Source organism: Camelus dromedarius, chromosome 16 (genome assembly GCF_036321535.1).
Source record: "Camelus dromedarius isolate mCamDro1 chromosome 16, mCamDro1.pat, whole genome shotgun sequence".
In the NCBI taxonomy this organism is placed as follows: Eukaryota; Metazoa; Chordata; class Mammalia; order Artiodactyla; family Camelidae; genus Camelus; species Camelus dromedarius.
The window spans coordinates 8,400,054-8,426,013 of NC_087451.1; the positions used below are offsets into that span (position 1 = coordinate 8,400,054).

The window sequence follows — 25,960 nt, forward strand, 5'->3', positions numbered from 1 at the left end:
CCTGACCCCAGTCGAGGTAACTAACTACTCTTTTGTCTTCTAACAAGATGGATTGGTTTTGTCTCTTTGTGCTTTATGTAAAATGGAATTGTGTGAAGTCGATTAACTTCATAACTCGTTTGTCGTACTCATTTATATTGTCAAATCTTTCCATCCTTTTCTCTATGGATTTTTGATATTGTTATATTATTAAGGACAGTCTTCCCAATGTATATTAAACATAATGTATTATATATAAATAACTTATTTTTGTCTATGCATGAAGTTGGGCCCCAGATGGATAACCAAGTCCTCTTATTCCACCATCATTTATTCGGTAACCGTCCTTCTCCATTTTTGCCCCTAATTTGAAATACAAACTTATCATCTACTAAATTTCATCTGGATACACAGATCTGTTTCTAGACAACCACTCTGTCCCATTGATCCATTTCTAGTACATTATTATTTTAATTACTCTAGCTTTATAGTTCTAGGTGTTGAGGCCTTAATTTTTTTTTTTTTCTTGGTTTTGATCATCTACATGACCTTTAGAATCATTTTGCCATGGTAAATTCAATTGGGCCTTTCTTTTTTTAATTGGAATTGAAGTTAGAGGATGGTTTGGAAGAGGTGAACATGGTTAATTTTTCCATTCATTTAGGTCTTTGTTGATGTTTTGGAAAGAGAAAATTTCTTCCTATACATTTTGAATATTTCTTGTTAGGTTGAAATAGATCTGCTACAGTTTTTGATACTATTGGAAATGGGAATTTTTTTTACAATTGTATTTTCTAATTGATGATTAGTAAAGTTACTAATTTTTGAATGGTCATTTTAAATGATACATTTTATTGAAATTCCTTATTCCAGTTATTTCTCTTGGGTTGTATAGGTAGACACTAGAAATTGATTATGCTTTTGTCTCTTTCACAAATTTTTACTTTTTTCTGAATATTATTGAATAGGAGCTACCAAAGTGAGCAAGAAATTAATTTCCGTGATATTTGAGCCATTTAAAAAAAGCTAGCATTATTTCATCTAATAAATAAGTTTTACAGTTGACCCTTGAAGAACATGGGTTTGAACTGCACATGTCCACTGATATACGGATTATTTTTTCAATAGTAAATACTGCAGTACTGTGCAATCCAAGGTTTGCTGCATTCTTGTATGCAAAACCACAGATATGGAGGGCCTACCGTAAAGTCATACTCGGATCTTCAACTTTGTGGAGGATTGCTGTCCCTTACTGCCATATTGTTCAAGGATTGTTCCAATATTTCTAGAACAATTTAAATAATAGAAACTTTCTTTGTTCCTTTAAGGTTTGAAAATGTTTCCATTTGCCAAATTGTTTGGGCCTACATCTTCAGGAGAGGAGACACTTACTACTTATTTTAATGTCATTTGAGGTTATTCTGTTCAAGTTTTTATCCTTTTCTTGAATAATTTTGTTAATGTACATCTTCCTCAAAAATATTTTCCTTTCATCAAGATATTAAAACTTATTAAACATTCACGTGGGTTTTTCTTGGGTTTTTAATCCTTATTTTTGATGATACTACTTTTTATTTTACAGATGTGCTACACAATTTTTACAAAGTAATCACATCCGCAGGTTTTTATAGGTCTTATTTTAATTATCAATCAACAGAATGTAAATAGTTTCCATGGTGATTGCTTATTTGACCCTTATTTTGAACTATTTTAAACATTTTCTAGTTATATAGTTTCCTTTCGGATACTGATGTCTAATTTAATTCCACTGAGGTTAGACACATATTCTATACGGTATTGATCCTTTGACCATACACCCAGCATATAGTCAACTTTATGGCATGTTTCCCATCTTTTAAAAAGCATGTGTATTCTGCACTTAGTGAGTGCATTGCTCTATATCAGTAGGCCAGTGTTATTAATCACGTGGTTCAATTTTTCTATTTTTTTTAATTTTCTATTTCCATACTCTTTTTGCTCATCTTTTACTGCATTGCCAGTTACTGAGAGAAAGGTGTTCTAAAATTTCCCCCACTTAGTTCTGATAATTTTTGCTTTACATATCATAAGGCTGTATTATTAGATGCATACAATTTTAGAATTGTTGTGTTCTGATAGGATATTGAATCTCTTCACCTCTAGAATGTTTCTTGCCTTAAATGAACTTAGTCTATTGTGTAGCCATACCACCTTTCTTGTGGTTGGTGTTTTGGTTTAGTTTCCAATGATTATAAATATAGTTTTTTAAGTTATAATTAACATGCAATATTACATTAGTTTCAGGTATATAACAGAGAACAATACTTTTATACATTCTGAAATGATCACAGCATTAAAACCAGCTACCATCCATCACCTTACAAAGTTGTTACAATATTATTGACTATATTCCTGATGTATATACATTACATCCCTGTGACTTATTTATTTGATAGGTGGAAGTTTGCACCTCTTAATACCCTTCATCAACTTCACATCCACTTCCACCTACGTCCCCTCTAGCAAACACCTGTTTGTTTTCTGTATCTGTGAGTCTATTTCTGTTTTGTTTTGTTTGTTCATTTGTTTTGTTTTTTAGATTCTGCATGTAAGTGAGATCATACAATATCTGTTTTTTTTCTGTCTAAGTTATTTCACTTAGCATAGTATCCTCCAGGTCCATCCATATTGCCGCAAATGGCAAGATATATTCTTTTTCAGCTGACTAATGTTCACACACAACACATCTTGTTTATGTATTCATCTGTCAGTGGACACTTAGGTCCCCTTCGTATCTTGGGTATTGTAAATGGTGCTCAGTGAAAGAGGAGTACATGTATATCTCTGAATTAGTGTTTTATTTTTCTTTGGATAAATACCCAGAAATGGAAGTGCTGGATTGTGTGGTACTTCTGTTTTTAGATTTTTTAGGAACTTCCAGATTGTTTTCCATAGTGGCTGCAACAATTTACAATCCCACCAGCAGTTTATGAGGGTTCCTTTTCATGACATCCTCGCAAACGCTTGTTTGTTGTCTTTAGATGATTGTCATTTTGACAGATGTGAGGTGGTATCTCACTGTAGTTTTGATTCACATTTCCCTGATGATTAGTGTTGTTGAGCACCTTTTCATGTCCCTGTTGGCCATCTATATGTCTTCTTTGGAAAATGTCTATTCAGTTCCTTTGCCCGTTTTTTAATCAGGTTGCTTTTTTGATTATGAGTTGTACAACTTTTCATATTTTGGATATCAACCCATTATTGAATGTATCATTTGCAAATATCTTCTCCCATTCAGTAGATAGCCTTTTCATTTTATTGGGAGTTTTGCTGTGCAAAAGATTTTTAGTTTGATGTAGTCCTATGTGTTTATTTTTGCTTTTCTTGCCCTTGTCTGAGAACTATTCTAGTTCTATGAAAAATCTCATTGATATTTTGATAAGGATTGCACCGAATCTGTAGATTGCTTTGGGTAGTATGGACAGTTTAATGATATTGATTCCTCCAGTCCATGAGGACAGTGTATCTTCCCATTCATTAATTTTTTTTCAATTTCTTTCCTTGGTGTCTTATACTTTTTAGAGTACAGATCTGTCACCTCCTTGGCTATAATCATTCCTAGATATTCTATGATTTTTGATACAATCATCAATGAGATTGTTTTCTTGATTTCTTTTTCTGATAGTTCATTATTAGTGTATAGAAATGCAACAAATTTCTGTATATTAATTTTGTATCCCACAACTTTCCTGAATTCATTTACTGGTTCTAATAGCTTTTTGGTGGACTCTTTGAGGCTTCTATATATGGTATCATGTCATCTGCATATAGTGACAGTTTACTTCTGCCTTTCCAATATAGATGCCTTTTATTTCTTTTTCTTGTCTGATTGATATGGTTGGAACCTCCATTACTGTATTAAATAAAAGTGAATGCAAGAGTGGGCATCCTTGTCCTGTTCATGATCTTAGAGGAAATGCTTTCAGCTTTTCACCATGGGATATGATGTCAGCTATGGGTTTGTCATACATGGCCTTTATTTTGTTGAGCTATCCCTCTATACCCACTTTGTTGAGAGTTTTTATCATAAATGGATGTTGAATTTTGTCAAATGCTTTTTCTGCATCCATTGAGATGATCATATGATTTTTATCCTTTTTTTGTTAATGTGGTGTGTCACATTAGTTGATTTACATATGTTAAACCATCCTTGCATCCCTGGGATAAATCCGACTTGGTCATGGTATATGATCATTTTCATCTGTTGTTGAATTCAGTTTGCTAATATTTTTTCAGGATTTTTTCATCTGTATTCATCAAGGATATTGGCCTATATTTTTTTCTTTTTTTGTGATGTCTTTGATTTTGGTCTCAGGGTAATCCTGGCCTCGTAAAATGAATTTATAAGTGTTCCTTCCTCTTCAGTTTTTTGGAATAATTTGAGAAGGATAGGTATTAATCTTTTTTAAATTTTTGGTAGAATTCACCTGTGAAGCCATCTGGACCTGGACTTTTGTTTTAGGGAGTTTTTTGATTACTGTTTAAATTTCCTCACTAGTAATCAATCTATTCAGATTCTCTATTTCTTCATGATTCATTCTTGGAAGATTGTATGTTTCTAGAAATGTATCCATTTCCTCTAGATTGTCTAATTTGTTGACATATAATTGTTCACAATATTCTCTTATGATCCTTTGTATTTCTATGGGTTGGTTATAATTCCACATTTTTCATTTCATATTTAGTTATTGAGACTTTCTTTCTTTTTTCTTTGGTCTGACTAAAGGTTTGTCAGTTTTATCTTTTCAAAGAACTAACTCTTATTTTCATCGATTCTTTTCTGTTTTTTTAAATCTCTATTTCATTTATTTTTGGTCTGATTTTTGTTATTTTCTTTCATACACTAACTTGTTCTTTTTTTTAGTTCTTGTAAATCTACACTTAGATTTTTTTATTTAAGATTTTTCTTGTTTCTTATAGGCCTATATCACTATAAAGTTACCTCTTAGAACTACTTTTGCTACAACACATAGATTTTCGACAGTTGTGTTTCCATTTTCATTTATCTCAAGGTATCTTTTGCTTTCCTCTTTGAATTTCTTCATTGACCCATTGGTTGTTTCATAGTATGGTATTTAGTTTCCATGTATTTGTATTTTTTCCAATTTTCTTCTTGTAGTTGATTTCTAGTTTCACACTATTGTAGGTGGAAAAGATGCTTGATATGATTTCAGACTTATTAAATTTACTGAATTTGTTTTATGGCCTAACATGTGATCTATCCTAGAGAATATTTCATGTACAATTGAAAAGAATGTTTATTCTGCTGCTTTTGAATAGAATGTTCTCTATATATCTGTTAAGTTCATGTGATATAATGTGTCATCTAAGACCATGGTTTCTTTATTGATTTTCTCTCTGGATGATCTGTCCAATGATGTAAGTGGGGCATTAAAGTCTCCTACTATTATTGTTTTGCTGTCTATTTCTCCCTTTATGTCTGTTAACATTTGCCTTGTATATTTAGGTGTTCCTACTTTAGGAGCATAAATGTTTACAAAGGTTATATTTTCTTGTTGGATTGATCTCTTTATCATTATATAATGCATTTCCTTGTCTTTTGTTATCGTCTTTTTTTTTAAATCTGTTTTGTCTGACATGAATATGAATACCCCAGCTTTCTTTTTGATTTCCATTATATGGAATATTTTTCCATCTCTTCATTTTCAGTCTATGTGTGTCTTTACATTTAAGGTGAGTTTCTTGTAGACAGCATATAGATAGATCTTGGCTTTTTATCCATACATAAAAAATGGACTAAATGGAGTATTTAGTCCATTTACATTTAAAGTAATTATTCATAGGTATGTACATACTGTCATTGTTTTACATTGTTTTCTGGTTATTTTTGTAATTCTTCTCTGTTCTATCTTCTCTCCATTCATTCCTTTGTGATTTTATGGATTCCTTTATTGTTATGTTTGTATTCTTTTTTTTTTTTTTGTATCTATTGTAGGTTTTTGGTTTGTGGTTATCATGAGATTCATATAGTTAGCATGTATGTCTGTCTATTTTAAACTGATAGTCACTAAAATTCAAAGGCATTCTAAAAGCACTGTGTTTTTACTCCCCCAGCCCATGTTTTACATTTTTGATGTCTTATTTTATATCTTTTTGTTTTGTATGTCCCTTAACTACTTATTGTAGTTACAGCTGTTTGTACCACTTTTGCCTTTTAACCTTCATACTAGCTTTCTAAGTGGGTGACCCCCTGCAATTGCTATACATTTGCCTTTATCAGTGAGATTTTTCCTTTCATGTATTGTATTTTTTCTAGTTGTAGCCTTTTCTTTTCTGCTTAAAGAAGACCCTTTAATTTCTTGTCAGGCTGCTTTACTCTCAGTCTTGCCAGTCTTGTCAGGCTGGTTACTACTCAGTCTAAGAAACTCTATTTCTCCTTCAATTCTAATTGTTAGCCTTACCAGATAGAGTGTTCTAGATTGTAAGGGTTTTTTTTTTTTTTTTCTCTTTCTGCATTTTGAATATATCATGCCACCTCCTCTGCCCTGTAAAGAAAAAAAAGAAAAATCAGCTGATGGTCATATGGGGTTTCCCTTTTACGTAATTAGTTATTTTTCTCTTAATGCCTTTACGATACTCTTTTTATCTTTAACTTTTGCCATTTTAATTATAATATGCCTTAGTGGAAATCTCTTTGGGTTCATCTTGTTTGGGACTCTCTGTACTTCCTTTACCTGGATAATCAGGTAGCACAGAGAGTTCCTGTTTATCACAGAAGTGCCTGTTCTTGCAGGCCGAGCTTTATCCCTGGGGAGATCTGCGCTCAAGGCTGCCTTGGTGGGGCAGCTGGAGCCAGAGTGGGCATGCACTAGAGGGAGGCCTAGGGGAACTCAAATGATGGCACTGACTGGCTCCCCTAACCCCAGAGAGGGTTCCAGCAGTTCCATGCCCATTTAGCTGAAGCTGTAGGTTTAGCAAATGGATTTTCTTCCTGTATCGTCTAGGTGCTCTTTACACTCCTGTTTTTCAGTTGTGTCCCAGGGCAGGCAAGTCTGCACTCAGGCCCCTCAGCATCATCCCTCCCTATTGCAGGCTGCCACATTGGTGGTGGGGTCCCCATGGATACCATGTCTCATCTTTCCTACCCATTTCTGTATAATCCTATGTACAGTAGCTGTTCAGTCAGCCCTTGGGTCTTCTTCAAAAGGAATTTCTCTATATGTAGGTGTAGACTGGGTATGTCAGTGGAAAAAGGTGAGCTCAGGGTCTTCCTATGCCACCATCTTGGGTCCCTCTTAAATATTTTTCTTTTTTAATGAAAACTCTTGTGTAACTCTTTTAAATATATCTATTGAAATTTAAATATTCAGTTTGTGATACTCATAATCAACTATTTAGAGGAAAATTTATGCACCAGTTCTTATTCTCAGAAATTTATCATCTTTCCTTTTCCTCTGTTAACTCTTCTGTTCCATATTGCACTAGAATGTTATCCTGATATGTTTTAATTTCAAGTATACACTGTGCTTAAAAATCTTTCATTAATCACCTGTTATTTTGCTGCCAAATAATTTAGATAAATTGAAATATATTTATTTTAATTAAAAATGTTCATAAGTTCTTACATATTAAAGTTTTCTGAATTGAGTAGTAATCATACTATTGATACACAATTAGTCAAGAATATAAATATGTAAGTTTTGATAAATGATTTTTATAAAAGTAATTTTTTTAACATAAATTAATATTTCAGTGGGATGGAAGGATTATTTGGAATCCAGCTCTGTCATTCATAAGATTTCCATATTTGCACGGGCATTTCTGGACTCTATCCTGCTGGTTTATTTGGCTTCATAGGTCTTGGTATCTGATTAGACATACTTTCTTACCCTGTTATTATTTTTAAATATTGCTTTGGCTAATCTTTGCTCTTATCTTGTCTGAATAAATTCTAGCAAAAATCTTGCTATATTGAGTTTGTAGATTATTATGGGAAGAATCAACATAAATTTAAACCTTTTTATTGCTGAACTTGTTTTGGCTTCTTATTTATTTATGTATTCTTGAATGGCATATAATCCTTTTGATGTATTTTTATTCCAAAGCAAGCATTATTAATTTTGTTAAATTTATTTCTAGCTACCTTATACTTTTTTTTGCCATTATAATAAATAGTGGGGTTTTTTTTTAAGACTTTATTTTAGAGCAGTTTCAGGTTCACAGCAAAATTATGGGGAAGGTACAGAGATTTCCTAAAAACCCTCTGCCTCTACACACGCATATCTGTCATCAACATCCTCCAGCAGAGCGGTACCTCTGTTAAAACTGATGAATCTACGTTGACACATCATAATCTTCCAAAGCCCATGGTTCACTCTTGGTATTGTACGTTCTGTCTGGGTTTGAACAACCATAATGATGTGTATCGATCATTATGGTCTCATACAGAGTATTTTTATTACACTAAAAATCCTCAGTGTTCTGCCTGTTTCTCTCTCCACAACTTTGTCCCCTACCCTGGGAACTACTGATCCTCTTATTGTCTCTGTGGTTTTGCACTTTCCAGAATGTCGTACCCTTGGACTCATACTATATGTAGCCTTTTCAGATTGGCTTCTTTCACTTAGTAGTATGCATTTAAGGCTTCTCTTTTCATGTGTTTTTAGTGCTGATTAATATTCCATTATAGGTATATTTGCTTATCCATTTACTCCTGAAGGACATCTTGGTTGCTTCCAAGTGTATTATGAATGAAGTTGCTGTAAACATCCATGAGTGCCAGGTGCAGGTTTTTCTGTGGAGATAAGTTTTCAAATCCTTTGGGTAAATACCAAGGAATGCATTTGCTGGCTCATGTAGTAAAAGGATGTTTTGTTTTGTAAGAAACTGCCAAACTATCTTCCAAAGTAGCTGTACCATTTTTCATTTCCTCCAGCAATGAGTGAGCATTCCCATTGCTGAGAAGAGTTCCCAAGGACCCAGTTGTTTGGAAACTCTCAGGAGATCACCTAGTTCTCCCAGAATGGAGGCACTAATTTAGTAGAACTGATTCTGAGGCATTTAGGATAGGAAACTGAAGCTATAAGAGCACGGTTTTCTTCACTGATTCAGGTGTTATGTATTTATCTACCTAATGTTTACAGCAGAGCATTAAAAGTGCCAAACAGTTTTGAAAGCTATACCCATTTTTGGTGAGGAAAGGCAAGGGTGGCTGGGTGGTTTACAACATAAATGAAGTGGGGACTTTAGAGTACTTCGTATGAGCATGCAGAACTTTCTTAACAGCTGCAAAGAAATACTCGTGCTCCAAATTAGCAGTTTTCTTCCTTTTTACCAGTATGATTTTAGGGCAGATAAGAATGTATTCAGTCTGTGACATTTTGATAGCAAAAGCAAAATGCTGATGGTAATTGTGCAAGGTCTGCATGCCAGTAACTTCCTGTTTGTGACTTCAGATCAAATGTGCAACAGTCACTGTATCAGTTTATAAGAATTCTTTTGTTGTATTCTGCTTATCAACACACAGAAGAATCTCTGTACAATGTTGGCTTTCTTTTTTTTTTTTTTTCACTTGAATCCACAAATCCACAAATTCACAGAGTAAGAATACATGTTACTTCACCACACTCGCATATGTAACTGAAGCAAGTCTCAAAGCATTACTTACCTTGTCTACGTCATTGCATTCTTACTTAATCTGCAATTCTATTTACTTAAATATTTATATTTAGTTTTATAATTTATTAGTGAGTCATGCACCACAGTTTGAAAAATACTGTAAAAAGCTCTACTTGTCAAGCAACTCACCAGAAACAAATAAAAAAATTTATTTTGTAGTATTAGCCCCAATTTTTTTTTAGTTAAAAAGCAGTATCATGCCCTATCTACAGTAGGCCATCAATTGATCTGAGGTCAGGGTGCTGACAGTCTGTGAAGAAGGCGGGGAAATTCCACTGTGGACACCCACTCAACCATCTCAAACAAGAGTCATTCTTTATAACCTGTCTGTTAGGGGTGCTTGGTTTTTACTCATGTGTTTCCCCTGTTTTGGCTTGTATTTTCCTTAATTTTTTTAAAATATTTTTACTGAAGCATAATGGGCACACACAGTAAAATACAAAAATCTGAGATGTACAATTTCATGAATTTATATTAGTATCTCATGTGTAATCATCACTCAAAAGGCTCCTTCGTGCCACCTTCCTAGTCAGCCACCACTCCTATCTGTACAGCGGAGCCACTATTCTGACTCATATCAGCACAGATTACTTTTTCCTGTTCTTAAACTTTATAATAAATAGACTGATACAATATGTACCCTTTGGTAATGTGCTTCATTTACCGATCATTCTCTCTGACTCTTAAGATTTCTTGGGATGCTGTCTTTTAAGAAGGAAGAATTGCTGAGTCAGTATAAGCCAGTTCTACTTTAGTTAACAAAAAAACTCTTGGTTTGGAAATCATGTGGCATTTGGAACCAAAAATATAATTATCTTGCTGTGATTCTAATTATTATTGCTATATTAAAAAATTCACACAGTGCCACACCTGCTACTGGCACAAGATTACATACAGAAGAGGCAAAGTTGGAGCCCACATTTAGCAGTATTCTAAACTTAGCAACAGTAGACTGTAGTCCATGATAATATGATGGGTTTATCACACAAATCAAGTATCATAAATAGGTTATATTAAACTCACAGAGAGGACGCCATAAATGTCCCAGTGTAGACATTTCACGATTTGGGTTCCTGCTAATTTTGCAACCACCATTTTAACAAGTGAGATAGAATAGAATGAAAAATGTCAAAATGAACTGTATATGATAAGAGTGAGTAATGTTTCAGTTATATTGGGTTGTGATATAAATGGTATTTCTATGTGCAGCAGTAAATACTTTATAGCCACCTCATTATATACTCATCTGAAAATCACTAACTATATATTGAACAGCTACAATGTGTGTGGCATTGTGTTAGGTCCTCTGGCACATGTTATTAAGATAAATAATTTTCGAGCCTGTCCCTCAAGGAATTTAGGGGAATATACAAAGTATTTGTAAGGATATAAATAAAGTTTAAAAATGTATTGTGTGATAAGGCCATAGTAAAAATAGAGCTTAGAACATTCAGAGAAGATTCATAACAGAGTTGGCATTTGAATGAGTTGTTACTGATGATGGTTGAAGCACGGCCATGAATGTGATCACTCAGGGAGAGCTTAAAGAGAAGGTGGTGGAAAGGGACAAACGTTGGGGATCCTCTCCTTTCTCCCATCTAAGGAGTAGAAAATGAAATTAAGTCATTAGAAGCAGCCTACATATTCAGAGTGTAGATGAGATAGTAGGGTAGCAAAAACTTAGGGGAAGAGAAAGTTTCAAGAATGAATCACTTGAACAACGTTATGTTACAAGGAGGTTCAGAAAGCTGATGGGGGCATTTATTTTGTCAAATAGTGAATTAGTTGGTTACACTGCAAGTAATTATTTTTGAAATGTAGGGGTGGAAGGAAAGATATATAAAGCAAATTGTAAGAAGTAAAAGGAGTAAGCGGGAGAAATAGAAGGGGAAAATAAGGGAATATACAGAAATTTTAAGGAAAGGGGTAACTGAATGGGTTCATATTGGAAGGCTTTATCAATACGATTACACTGAATTGTTCTTTTTAAGATGAATTGAGGTTGGGAATGTGGCCAGTGGAGTAGTGGCTATCCAGAACTGACACAAGTCAAATAACTTGAAAATTTTGATGATAGAGCAGCAGTAAAGAGAGAGTTGAGGTCAGGCCCAGTCAGTCCAGTGACTTTCTGCAGTATCTCTTGGCATCTCCAAAGGAGACTTGATAAAGCAGACTGGAAGTGATTTCCAGTGTAATCTGTTGCAGAGGTTGGGAGACCCGATAACCAAAAATGGTATCATAAGACCCAGGCAGGAAAGGAGTGTAAGAAGGAAAGGAGGATCAAGTCCAAGAGCTGGAGGTGGATTAAAAAAACTGGTGTCTGTCCGGAATAATTGATGTTAAATAGCAACAGTTTATTTCATTTACTTGCTTAGTTGAAGCATATTTGGAGTGTCACTGAGCACAAAGGGTCTTTTCAGAGAATTCACAAGTAGTATCTATAGCCAGTTCTTTGGCTATAAGTTTTTGCTGCTTATCCCTAAAACAGCAGTAGAATTATAAAACTTTTTTTTTTAAGGTCATGGTTTGTTTTATGACCTTCCAGTCTAGTATTTTGCCTCCTGAAATGGTACCATGGATTCTTTTCTGAATGATTTATCTTCATTTTTTAAACTCATAGGTTTATGATTACATCCCTAAAATCCCAATCCATAATTTATCTTAGTAGATGGATATAGCTCTGTTATCTAGATTCTTATTTGAACTTTTGAATTCTGTTTATTTTTACTTCTTAAGATAAGAATAAACCTATCTGAATGTTGAGTAGCATTGTTTCCCAGAATGTGCTTTGCATACATAAGTCCCATGAGATCCCGTAAAATAAATGAAGGAGGGGAGGAGATAGACTTTGGTCAGAAAACTTGAGGAAATGCAAGTCATTGTATTACCTTTTGGGATATTCAGAATGCTTATTAGCCTATCAAGGCTATTGGAAGCCTTGAAGGAAAGAAAGTTAATTTTTTTCTAAATCCTACATTTCTCTAACTTACCTGACCACAAGGACCGCTACCACCATCACCGCCACACAGTTTTGCTTTTGTACAAAACTAATTAATATTCTTTGGAACATACTTTGGGAAATCTTGTTTCATTTGAAAATGTATTCAAAATTCATCTAAAACAGTATGAGAATGAATTTTATTAGCATGTGTGTTGCATACTTATGAAATAGAATAACAGAGACAGATGAAGAATATGAGACGATGTATGTTATGGACAATGGTCAGAGATACATGAAAGCAAATCAGGACAAAAGGAACCAGTAACATTTAGGAAAAATATTTCGGCCAAAACTTGAGAAAACACTCCTACTTTTGTTACTCTAGGATTTGGGAAGCAAATCTGAGCTTATCACATACATTCCACTGTGACTTTTGCTGAGCAGTTAGTAAAAATCACTGACTAGTGTCAGACTTCTGTGGGAATCTTAGAATGGCCATCTGTTAGGTGTGAAACCTTAGGCGTCTTACTAACCTTTTGAGACTGTTTCCTCATCTGTAAAAATGGAGACAAGGTTTTAGTGAGGGTTTAATATTATATATACCTTAGTGATGTATGTGCACAAAGTTCCCAATAAATGGTTGACACTGTTAATTATTTGTATTATCTTTTCCTACTCTGCATTCACCTCTCCTATCTAAAGGGCCCTGCTTTTAAGGCCACACTTATATAGCAATTGCTTTCTCTACTCAGTCCTTTAAATTATGTTTTCTACACTTTATTCTTAATTCCACCTTCCACATAAAGGATGGCTCCAGTTAGACTTGGATTTTTATCTCTCATAAGATTGTCATTGTTTTTTTTACCTTGTAATTAACTGTCAGAGATCAAGCTAGAATGAGAGAAATTGTCATCTCTGCTATTTTTTGTTATTATTCACTTGGGCATGAATTATTAATATTATCTTCAAGCCACAGTTTCTGTGTGGGAATCTTTTTAAGCCGCTTTGGCTGTTACATTACATTTCACTGAGTTAAAACAAGACACACAATCAATTAATGTGCTTTACTGGGTTCACGTAAACTGTCTTGGTTGATAATGTCCAGTATTTTGTTAGCCTTAGATACCATGTGCTTGGCATGTATGTCTTTAGGGGATAGTTTACATTGATAACTCATAACGTCTTTCTTTTTAACTGAAGTGCAGTTGATTTACAATATTGTATTAGTTTCAAATATACAGCATAGTGATTCAGTATTTTTCCAGATTATACTCATTATAAGAATCTGAGTATTATTCCCTGTGCTATACAAAACATCCTTGTTGCTTATCTATTCTATGTATAGTAGTTTGTATCTGTTAATCCCATACCCCTAATTTGTCTCTCCCACCTTCCCTCTCCCCTTTGGTAACCACAAGTTTTTCAATGTCTGTGAGTCTATTTCTATTTCACATATACATTTATTTGTATTATTTTTTAGAGTCCACATATAAGTGATAACATACAGTATTTTTCTTCCATCTGATGTATTTCACTAAGCATAATATTTTCTAGGTCCATCCACATTGCTGCAAATGGCATTATTTCATTCTTTCTTATAGCTGAGTAATATTTCATTGTGTGTGTATGTAAACACGTATTATATACACATATACATTATAAACACAGTCTTGGAATTTGGACTTTTAAGGAAAGTTATATTGTTAAAATAAGAATCATAAAGATGACAATAGACTATGTATACCTTGGAATTTGGACTTTTAAGGAAAGTTGTTAAAATAAGAATCATAAAGATGACAATAGACTATGTGTACCTTATAATCATATAAATTCTGTTATAAGTAACAAAAATATAAGATTAAGCTTAAATGAATTAATACCCCAGACTATTTTAATATAATATTCTCTTTTATCTAATCAAATGACTCCAAAGAAAGAAACTGAATCTTGTTATTGGAATGCAAAAGCCTCAGACTCATCAAAAAAGACTTTTATGTTAGTTCTCATAATTAGTATCTAATGTATAACTTTTCTCTTATATTTTAATGTTGACAGCTTCTTCCCTGTGGTTCCTTAGAAGCAGATGAAATGGAAAGGCTTAAGCGTGAAAGAAATGATGCCTTAGAAGAAGTGAATACACTTAAGGTAATCTCCAATTTAGCTTCCTCGCATTTTCTTTAGGAAAAAGAGAAGAAAGAAAATTATCTTGTGTTGAATTCTGAAGTATTGGGGTTTAGTTTTATTTTTAAAGAATATTAATATCAAACAGCTTAGTATTGAATATTAATTTCAGATAATTTGATATTTATTTCTTCAACTGACCTTTAGAGAGTTTTAGTTCACATACTTATTGTATATATTTCACAATATCCATCCAAGATTCTGTGTGAACAGCAGTTTTTAGTCATACCTTCTGATATGGTTACTTCTCATGGCTTTTTATTCTCACATTGGTGGCAAGATGAAGAGCCAACAAAGCAAGCCATGACAATTTTGGATCCTCAGATGCTCACTGGGAAATACATTTTTTCCCATATTCATGCTTCAGGGACATCTTGTTTTGCTAACATATTTTGGGATTAAGGCAGTATGATTTAAGGGAAGAAAAACACACAGTATATCCCAAATATAATTGAAGATTTTGATTTTCTTTATAGATTCTTTATAAATTTACATTGTATCCTAATTTTTACAGAAAGTCATTTTTTTCAAACCTTCAAGAAAAGCAATGTAACTACTTGATTTACCATTAATTCACCATAAGAACATGTTTTTATTTTTAATTATTTTCTTAAATGAGTGAAATTCTATTGTTAATTTTTATGAAAGCAAAACCTTTACACCAAAAGAGAAAAGTAAGAAATTTCCTTGCTGCCTTAGTTTTTAAATTCCAGCCTCTAGAGGAAGCCATTGTCTAACAGACCTTATTTATCCTTCCAGAGACTTTATACAGCCAATCATATGTCTAAAAATATGTGTATATGTTTGTATATTTTAACTTTTACAAAGTTGCTTCATACATTACACATTTTTTTTTATCTTGCCTTCTTTTTATCCTCTTGGTTAGCATTTTATCTTGGGCTACTTTTCAGGTGAATATACACAGTTCTATCTAATTCTTTTTAATGCTTCTCCTGTCATCAAAAAGTTCTGTCCTGGGTTATGTAGCCAGTTCCTTACTGATGGATATTTAGGATATTTCTAGTTTTCCATTATTAAAAAAAAAAGTCTATCATAAATAGATTTGTAGATGTATCTTTGGGCAATTGTGCAGTTTTAAAAGTATATATTGAAGGGGGAGGGTATAGCTCAGTTGTAGAACACGTGCTTAGCATGCATGAGGTCCTGGGTTCAAGCCCCAGCTCCTCTGTTAAAAAAAAAAAAATACAATAAAATAAAAAATCAAAGTCATCTTAAAAAAAAAAAGGTACAAATTGAATAAATTTCTGAAAATAAAATTATTCTATCAAAGGTTATGGACATGTAAAATTTTATGTTACCAAATTCCCTTTTAAACAATATAACCAATTCATGTTCCTTCCAAATGTATATGAGTACTTTATACTAAAGGAATATTTTATACGTTTCTTTTTACATCTTTGAAACTGTCAACTTTCCACATTTTTCAGTATAACAATAGTTGAGAAAAATATAAATTTAGTTTTAAAAATAAATTGACAGTTGTTTTCTCATACTCTCTTAGAAAAGTCTCCAGTGTTGTTTACCTTCATAAAATAGTATTTTTATATAATTTACTCTGCATAAACCATTAAATCTTATGGTTTATCAGAATTTTCAGGGGCTCTCATACCTACTTCTTTAATGTTTATCATTGTTAAATTCAATGATACATTTCAGTTTGTATTGGAATATAAGCAGTACTTATTAGAACTTTAATTTAAAACTGTAATCATTTAACATTTAAACAAGGCTTTCCTGAGAAGCTATTTAGTAAATCAGGTTTCACATTTAAAAATGTATGAGATGTAACTGAACATATCCTAATGTGACAAAACCTGAAATTCCAGGTAAAACATATTCTGTATTTTATAATTTCCTTTACCTGAAAAAATATCTGTTGGCTCAGAACCACTTGTTTAGCTATAGACAAGTTGTATAAAGCAATAAATATTTCATTTGAGATAATGTTTGCACTTTCAGTCTCTCTGTTATACACACACACACAAATAACGCAGTGGTTAAATGAAATTCATGGAGTGTGTTAGATGATCTCTCATCAGTTCCCTTTATCCTGTGGCATCTCTATTCTTCATGTATGATTTGAGGTACAAATAAAAATGAAATCAAGAGAAGTTGATGCCAATGGTTATTTTTTATTTTGCAAGAATGATTTTTCAAAGTGCTGTTGGGTTTATTGAACTTAAAGCCTTTCTGCAGAGTTTACATTGCTGCTGCTTTGCAAAGCTGAATGAAAATAGATATATTTTCCATTTTCAGATGCAAAAAACTAGGACACAGAGTGAAGGTGACTTGCCAGAGAATAAAAGCACAGGACCCGGCAGTTTCTTGGCTCCTGGTCTTTGGCAGATTCATTAGATTGCTGTATTTTATTCCTCTTCATATACCTTCATTTCATCTCTTAGACAAGAATGAGCTGAAGTATAACAGAAAGCAGATTGCTTCTTATAAACATTGCAGTGTTGCCTTGAATATGTACCACTCAATTTAATCTTCAAGCAGTTCCGCTGCTCAGGCTTATAGTAAAATGGTTCTTCAGTTATTCTTAATATTTCTGATTTGATCAATAAAATGTAGATTTACTTATGACATATGTAACAAAATTCAACATTTTAGGGTATATGCTTAACTTAATTTTAAGTTCAAAGATGATGCATAATAGTTTTCTACCATTGTAACATTAGCTCGTATGTTGGTTATATCAGTTGTATATTCATATTCATAGATAATCTTCCAAAACTAAGCTCAATTAGGAAAATAATAGTCAACCCCATTTCATACTTCCTCTAGTTATAATAAGAGAGACTTCTAATTTGCAATAATAATGTGCTTCAGTTTGCAAGCTCTTTGGAATGATAGCTGTTTCTCAGTACTTAGTTAATATTTATACATTTTGATCCTGATTGACTTATTTTGGACTTCAGATTTTGAGGTTTTAAAAAAATCGTTAATTATAGTAACAAAATGCATTTATATCACAGTTATACTGTAAATAACTAATTACTTGTAAATGGTATGTACAAAGCCAGAAGAGTGACTGGGAACTGCATCTTTAGATCGTAGCAATTGGAGGTTTGGGGCATTTGTAAGCTTTGAAACAAAGCCCTAAAGATATTACCCACTGATACCTTCATTATAAGTTATTAATTCAGTGATCTTTAAATATAGGAAAAGTTATTTGAATCAGAAAGACAAAGGAAACAATTGGCAGAAGAACTCCAGAATGTGAAACAAGTAAGTGCATGTATTGTGTATACGTGTTTTGTATATGTGTGTTTAAACATATGAGGTATAATTACAAAGCGTTCACGCTGTATAAGATCCCAGAGTTTACAGATGTGAGCAATATAGTATAGATCGTAAAGCAATCACGTGCAGGGTCTATACCTGTGCTGAATTCCTGCTACTGATACCAAAAGAAATGTTAAAACTCCTCTTTGAAATTGCTCAAAACCAGATATCCATGGACTGAAATGATAAATCTCATTCCTGTTCTATTCTTTGTTTTCTTTCTCTTTTGATTTTCCTTTTTATTTTTCCCCCTTTTCTCTGTTACTCATCCTCATTAACGATAAAATCAAAATAAGCACAGAAAAACCCCTCCAAGGCGGAGAATTTTTTTTTTAATTTTATTTTTTAATAATAAAAAGTAATAATTTATTTTCACTCTGTATCGTTCTTCAAAGGATTTTAGGTAGCTTACAGAAAAACAAGTACAGTGACATTATCATGAAGTAGATAAACAAATAAATAAAATACTAATAAGAGTATAAAGTTAAGACAACATTGTTCAATATCAATGGCAGTTGCCTGATTTTGAATCTCCCCAACATTATCCTCCCAGAAAACATAAAATCAGCAGAGCAAATACAACCATACAGGACCCATGCCTTCAATGGCTATGTGACAGAGAACACCAGATCCTTCAACATACATATAGAGTAAAAAAATTATGACAAATTTCTGCAGCTTGCCTGCCACTGAAACCTGAGCTACAAAGAACAGGAGGTAAAGTTTAAAAACTCTGCAGGAGAATATGGAGAAACAGAGCCATTAGATGAAGTGCTACAAAGAAAATCACCCACAGAAAGAGAAAATGCAACTATTAATGTCCAAATACTGAACACAGGCCAGGTTTTGGTGGTTTTCAGGACTCAAGAAAGTGTGTGCAACCAGAAGTAGCAGCCTTGCAGATTCATTGCTCCTGGAGAAGAATCAAGTAAACAGAGAAGGGGTGGTATCTCTTGAGACTAGGAAATGAAGGGAAAGAAGGAAATTAGGGGGGGAAGTTAAGGATCTTGCAGAAATGAGCGAGAAGCAAGACGTACCGAACCTCTTCCATCTATCCCCCACCACAACCATTAGCAACATGATCCATAAAAGAAATTGCACGGAAGAGGGTGCTGTTGAACTAAGAAGTCTTTTCTGTGAAAGGAAAAGGAATAGGAAAAAAAAAAAAAAAAAAAAGAACCTGTCTCCATTATTACAAGACAGCTGTAAAAATCAGACTATTAATTCAGTCTTTCCTCCTGACGAAGACTCTCCAAAACAGTTCAGCCACAAAGCTGATCAAAACTGTAACACAGAACTCCAAACTCAATTTAATATCCTCAAACAAGATTTGGCATTAAAAAAGAAAAGGAAAAACAACCTCCAATCAGAAATCAAAACTGACTAAAATGACAAAAAACAGGAAGAAATAAAATGAGAGTTGATAAGACCTAGGAAGGAAAGAGAAGAAAAAGAAAAAAATGATGTCAGAGATGAAAACTAAATTACAAGTTGCCCAAGGAGGAATATAAACAATGAAAAGACATTGAAGAAAACCAGAAAAGTAAGAATAAGATAAAGAAGTAAAAGATTTTCTTGAATAAGTAAATCAAAACAGCTAAATAGCATTAATATTTAGAACTATAAACCGACAATAACTTTTCAGAAATAAAAGATGACCTGAAGCTATTATTTGCAGTAGGGAAATTTGAAGTGGAAAGATCAACCCTAGGACATGTTCTAGTAAAACTATTAGTCTGTAAAGACACAGGGAAAAAACGGACAGTGCCTCCAAATGGAAAGGTCAGGTAACTTACTAGGGCAATAGAATTAGGCCAGCATCAGCCTTCTCAACATAAAATTCGAAGTGAGGCATTAGTGGAGCAGTATCGTCAAGAGACTAAGGGAAAGAATGTGTAAACCAAGAATATTGTATACCACCAAGCTGACTTTCAGATCTCAAGGCCGTGAAAAAACAAGAATGTGCCGGTATTCAGGGAATGATGTCCACATGTAACGTTCCTGAGGAATCTGGGAGAGGGAGTGTTTCATCCAGCCAAAAAAAATGACTGGAATAACTTTGGCGAGAATTTCCAGTGAGCATTTTATATATGTTACTGTGGAGCTGAGACTAAAATGAGAGAGTTCACAGGTAAAAGAATAATGTGTAATCATTATATGTCTGACAAAAATCAAAGATGCATTATTTTTTTTTTCAATGAGAGGATAGGGGGAAAAAAGGAGAGAACAGAATATAATCATTCTGTTGTATAAGCAAAGCATAATAGTCAATGAATATCATTTCAAACTGACACCAAATAATAAAGAGATTGGATAGAGAGGATTTCAGGCACTACCAAAAGTAATAATACAAAGGTAACCTGTAGGACAAAAATACAAACCTTCCTAATAACAAAAAGAAACAAATTTTTAAAAGCAAAGGGACACATGAATAAAGAAATGCCTTAAATATAACATACACAATAGTTTCAACAAAAGACAATATGGCAGAATTGAGACTAAAAACAATAGTCATCTTAATTAACATAAATGGGAGTAACTCACCTATTAAAAGGTTTTCATAAGAAAATAAAGTTTGCTAAAACTGACCTCAGTTGAGATACAAAGCTTAACAGACCAATTTTCATTGAAGAAATGAAGTTATCAAGAAACTACCCTACAGAAAAGGACCAGGCCAAATAGTGTCACAGGAGAACTTAACTAAACCTTTGGCAATTTTTCCCAAAACTACATAAATGGCTTCAGAGTTCAGAGTATGAAAGAAAGGGGGGGGGGGGGGAGGGAGGGAGGAAGGAAGGAAAGAAGATAGATTTCCAAATTCTTTTCTTGAAGCAAGTATATAACATTTGATGCCTAAACTTGATAAAAGCACAAAAAAAGAAAATGCGGTTAGACTAGAAAAATGACTAAGTACATTTGAATTAGCAAAGAAAAAACTATCTATTTGCAGATGACATTAATAGTAATCTAGAAGACCCTCGAGAATGGTAAAACTAACTCAATGAAAAATTCACAAGTTAGCAAGCTATAAAATTAATATGCAAAACTCAATTGCATCCATGTGTATAAATTATAACCAGTTAGAAGATTTAACAGTTGAGATGAAAGCAAAAATTATGTAGAAAAATGAGCAAAAGACATGAACAGACCATTCACCAAAAAGTTATTAAAAGGTCATATGAAACCTTAAAAAATATGAACCATATGAAAAGATATTCAGCCTTTCTCACACTAAGAGAAATACAAATTAAATCTACACTGAGATAGGACTTCCAGTGCCTAGAACTGAGTAAGACACTAGCAGAGGACATTCTGCAACAGAAAATGACTCTAGAACCTGGACAGTACACGAGAGGTAACCACCAGGGGCATTGCAGCATCAACATAGACAAGCTGTTTCCCTTGGGAGGGGGAAGGACAGGAACTAAATTTCTTGTTTCTCTGGTTTTACGCCTGGAGCTGAAAGCAATCTGATACCACTGACCCCCACTTACGGTCACTTGATATTTAAAAAGGTTCACAGACAGTTTCAATGAGGAAAAGATGTTCATTACAACACAAGGGGCCAGAACAAGGACATATTTGTGTGTGAAAAACTTGAATCTCAGCCCCTACCTCATATCATAGTCAAAAACTAACTCTAATGGATTATAGATCTAAACATAAGAACTGAAACTATTAAATTCCAGAGGAAACTTCTGTGACGTTGGGTTAAGCAAAGTTATCAAACTGTATACCTAAAGTTAGTAAACTTTACTATACGTAAATTCTACCTCAACAAAGCCAATTTTTGAAAAAAATATGCAAATACAATTTCTCATCCATCAGATTAACAAAAATTGAAAAGCTTGACAGTACGCTGTTGGTGAGGCTGTTTCGAAACAGGCATTTTCATACACTGCTGGTGGTAATAGAAAATGGTATGCAGCTATGAAGGAGAATTTGGCATTTCCAACAAATCTATGCATTTACCCTTTAACCTGGCAACCTCACTTTTAGGGATTTAGCCTGAAGATGTACCTCTAATAATATTAAAATATATATGCATACAGGATCTTGTGGTGGATCACAATGAAAGAGAATGTGACAACGAATGTATGTATATTCACATATAACTGAAAAATTGTGCTCTACACTGGAATTTGACACAACATTGTAGAATGACTATAACTCAATAAAAAATGTTTAAAAAAAAGTGGGATCATAAAAAAAATACATATGCACAATATTTATTGTGGTATTATTTGTAACTAGGAAATATTGGAAACTACATTAATTTCTAAGCACAAGTGATTGAATGAACTATGGTCCATATCTGCAATTGCACACTATGCCACTGCAGGAAAGATAAGGAAGGTCTCTCCAAAGATACAGAGTGATTTCCAGGAGATACTATCCAGCAAAAAGAGCAGAGTATATATAGTATGCTATCCTCTATTAACAAGAGAAATTATCATGTGTTTCTGTTTATCTTTACAAAAGAAACGAGAAGAAGAATAAATTATGCAGCAGTGAAATTGGTTATCGACAATGTGGGTAGACACAGAGTGGCCAAGATGCAGGCAGGAGTGACCTTTTTATAGTTTTTACTTTTGGGTGCATGTTAATATTCTGTGCATTCAGAAGATATATAAAGAAATCAATAAAGATAGGAAAGAGAAATGATCTTAAAGCTACAAGCAAACTGAAATAAATGAATTCATTTGCATTTCAAGTGAATACCATAAACATTCTAAAGAAAAAAAAAAACTCAGGTAACTTATGAACACAGTATTTGTGTTCAGTGTTTGACAGGTTGGGGTTGAGTTAGAAAAGAATTGCAAACAAATCCCAAACCATTTTTAGTATGTTTTGTTGTTTCAGAGGTGTAATCAAAGCTATTCTAAAATTTTAAGATGTAATATAAGTCTCAGAAAATGTACTCACTGTTGTTGAAAGCCAGGATCTCAATGAAAAAACAAAGACATACAAAATAGAATGAAGGAAGTCAGGAAAGAATACTGTGGATAGACTGGAACTGAGGGTATCATTGGGAATGCATAATTACTAAAATATATATGTATGTATGTGAATATGAATATTCACATGTGCCCATGTATATATGTGTGTGTGCACGTGTGTGTGAGTGTGTGTGTTCTAAGAAGCAGGCACCCCAGTAGCAATGAGCACATAGTATATCTAACTGCCCAGAGACCATTCCCCACTGATAGGATCCCAGGCTCCTTGGAGAAATGACTGATTTCACGGCGGGGGGGTGGGGGTGGAGGTAAGTACAAAATGAGCCTGAAACATCTTATGCCAGAAAATAAGGAAATGCCCACAATGATGGGAGCGTCACAAGGAACCAGCTAGGAGGGGTCCCCACTGGCCAATGTGGAAGTACTTGAGCACCAAAATAATTAAGTTTAGTAATGAATTACAAACCATTGAAAAAATACTGATTGATGAGTCCATACCATTAGTGAAGAGATGAGTTAGTTAATGGGAAGAACAGAGGGCTCTTGCTTATTACAGACTACTGAGTGCTGACTGGTAACTAAAGAGAGGCTGCCAGATTTGGGAAGTCAGCATTTTGCACCTGTTTTAGTAACGTCTGGATCAGACTGGAATCATAAAATGCTAAATCTAGGGGGAATTTTTTTATGAAGAGCAGAACATTGACATATTTACATGGTTTTAAAGTAGCTCTCTATAAACTGCTTATTAATTGCAAGGGGAAAAACACTAATTATATAGTACTGAAATCAAGCGACTCCCAGACTGGTGCTAAAAATTGACAGCACCAGTGAGGAACAGACAACATATATGACTTCAAATGTGATACCTTGGAAAGGACACAACATCACCTGTGTAGTATTATGGCTGAGGATGTATGAACCCGAACCTGGCCACGAGGAAGCGCCAGACAAACCCCAAGTAAAGGACAGTTTTATTTTTTTAAGGGGGGTGTGTGTGTGAGTAAGAGATGGGAGAGGTAGGGAGGGGGTTATATTCTTTACAACCATCAGTGACAGAAAGCAATAGAAGAAAAGAAAGAGGAAAGAAGAAAGGAGGGAAGGAAGGTAAGAAGGAAGGGAAGACAGATTGAAGGAAGGAAAGACAGATTAAAGAAAGGATGGGAGAAAGGAAGAAAGGACAAAAGAAGGAGGGAGCAAGGGAGACAGAGAAAGGAAGCATGAGAGACAGGAAGGAAGAGAGAAAGGAAGGGAAGACAGGATGAAGGGAGAGGAGGGAAGATTCTAGATTAAAAGGGGCTAAAGAGATATGAAAACTGAACACAATACCTGACCCTAGACTGAATCCTGTATTGGAATGGGGGGATGCTGTAAAGGATATTACTGGGTCAATTGGCAAAACTGGAGTACAGATCGTAGGTTAAAAGAATTGGCTCTATGTTAAACGTCTTAAATTTGATGGCTGTTCTGTGCTTGTGTAAGAGAACATCCTTATACGTAGAAAATACTGAAGTTTGTAGGCGTAAAGAGCCATGATGTATGTAACTCAGACTCAAATGGTTAAGAAAAAAATTGTGTACACACACACACACACACACACACACACACATATGTGAGAGAGATTGAGAACATGCAAAATCTCAGCGGCAACAGCCTTGAAATATCAGTGGTTTGCAAGAATACTTTGTTTCCCACTCATGAACATACTGGCAAAGGGGTAAATCTGTGAATTAGTAAATCTGGGCAAAGAGTGTAAGAATTACTAGTCCTATTCTTGCAACTTTTCTGTACATTTGAAGTTATTTTCAAATAAAAAGTGTTTAAAAGTCCTCTATTTTTTGGCCAGGTTTTAGACCCCCATTTTATTAACTTTTTTTATCCTTTAATTGGTATGCCTTTTTAATTCTGTATCTTCAACGCCTGCGCCAGTTTCCGTGGCCAGACCTTTTTACATTTTAGTGTTTCTTTGCGTCCTGAAAGTGGACATTTATAAATCTTTTGTTAATTTTTCCATGTAGAATAAGGTGGGGAGAGGTTCTACATTTAATTCCAATTTCCTTTTCTCCTAAATGCTTAGAGCGTAAAAGCTTTATAATATTAAGCATACTTAATAAAATATGGTAATACGCATAGTATAAATGTGTATAGCACATTGTTAAGCACTCAACAAATATTATTATGGTCATTATTAGTAGTAATAGGAGGAGAAGGTGGGCACATGAGCTGCACCAGACATAGAAAGGAAAGCACATTCCAGGCAGAGGATGCAGGATGAAAATTATATGGTGTGAAAGGGAAAGTCCTGTCTTTAGAGTCAGGACTTTATATGCTAATTTTACTATTATTTGGTAATATGTTTGTGTTCATGTCTAAAAATGTGATGATAATGTCTGTCTTATCATTTGTTCATAGCACTTGAGAGTTTAAGAGCATAAAACTGTCAGAAATATAGTTAAGTTCCTAAATAATAAGTTTTGATTTATATTCTTTTATCATCATTACCATTATCTAATCATTATTAAAGGCCCGGGAACATAAGGGAAACATGGACAAGTGAAGGTGTTAGGAAATAAACGTGTGGAGGAGTTGGTATACTGGGGCCAGAGCATACAGGCACCTGAATACCAGTCTGAGGCTTTGGACGGTGCACTGCCATTGAAGACATTTGACAAGGGGAGAAACAAGATCTACATGCTCTACCTGTAATCTGACCTCTCTTTCCTTTGTACTCCACGTCCAACTTTTTGGCCCTACTTTAAAAAAAATGCAGAATTTTGCCACTTTTCACCACTTCTATCTCTGGTCTGAGCCGTCATCATCTCCTGCCTGTGTTGTAATTATAGCTTCCTGACAGATCACGCAGCTTTTACCCTTGCCTACCCCCATACAGGCTAATCTGAACACAGCAGCCAGAAAT

At 34.0% G+C, this 25,960-nt stretch overlaps 1 protein-coding gene across 4 annotated transcripts in view; it reads left to right on the forward strand.

The window, feature by feature from the left end:
• Nucleotides 1-25,960, forward strand: part of STXBP4 (syntaxin binding protein 4) — a 167,106-nt gene that overhangs the window by 53,804 nt on the left and 87,342 nt on the right. For all 4 annotated transcript variants that reach the window (XM_064494946.1, XM_064494947.1, XM_010990369.3 and 1 more), the window contains 2 exons: nucleotides 14,654-14,743; nucleotides 17,966-18,031. In XM_064494946.1, coding sequence (XP_064351016.1) covers nucleotides 14,654-14,743; nucleotides 17,966-18,031 — 156 coding nt within the window. The remainder of the gene's footprint in view (nucleotides 1-14,653; nucleotides 14,744-17,965; nucleotides 18,032-25,960) is intronic.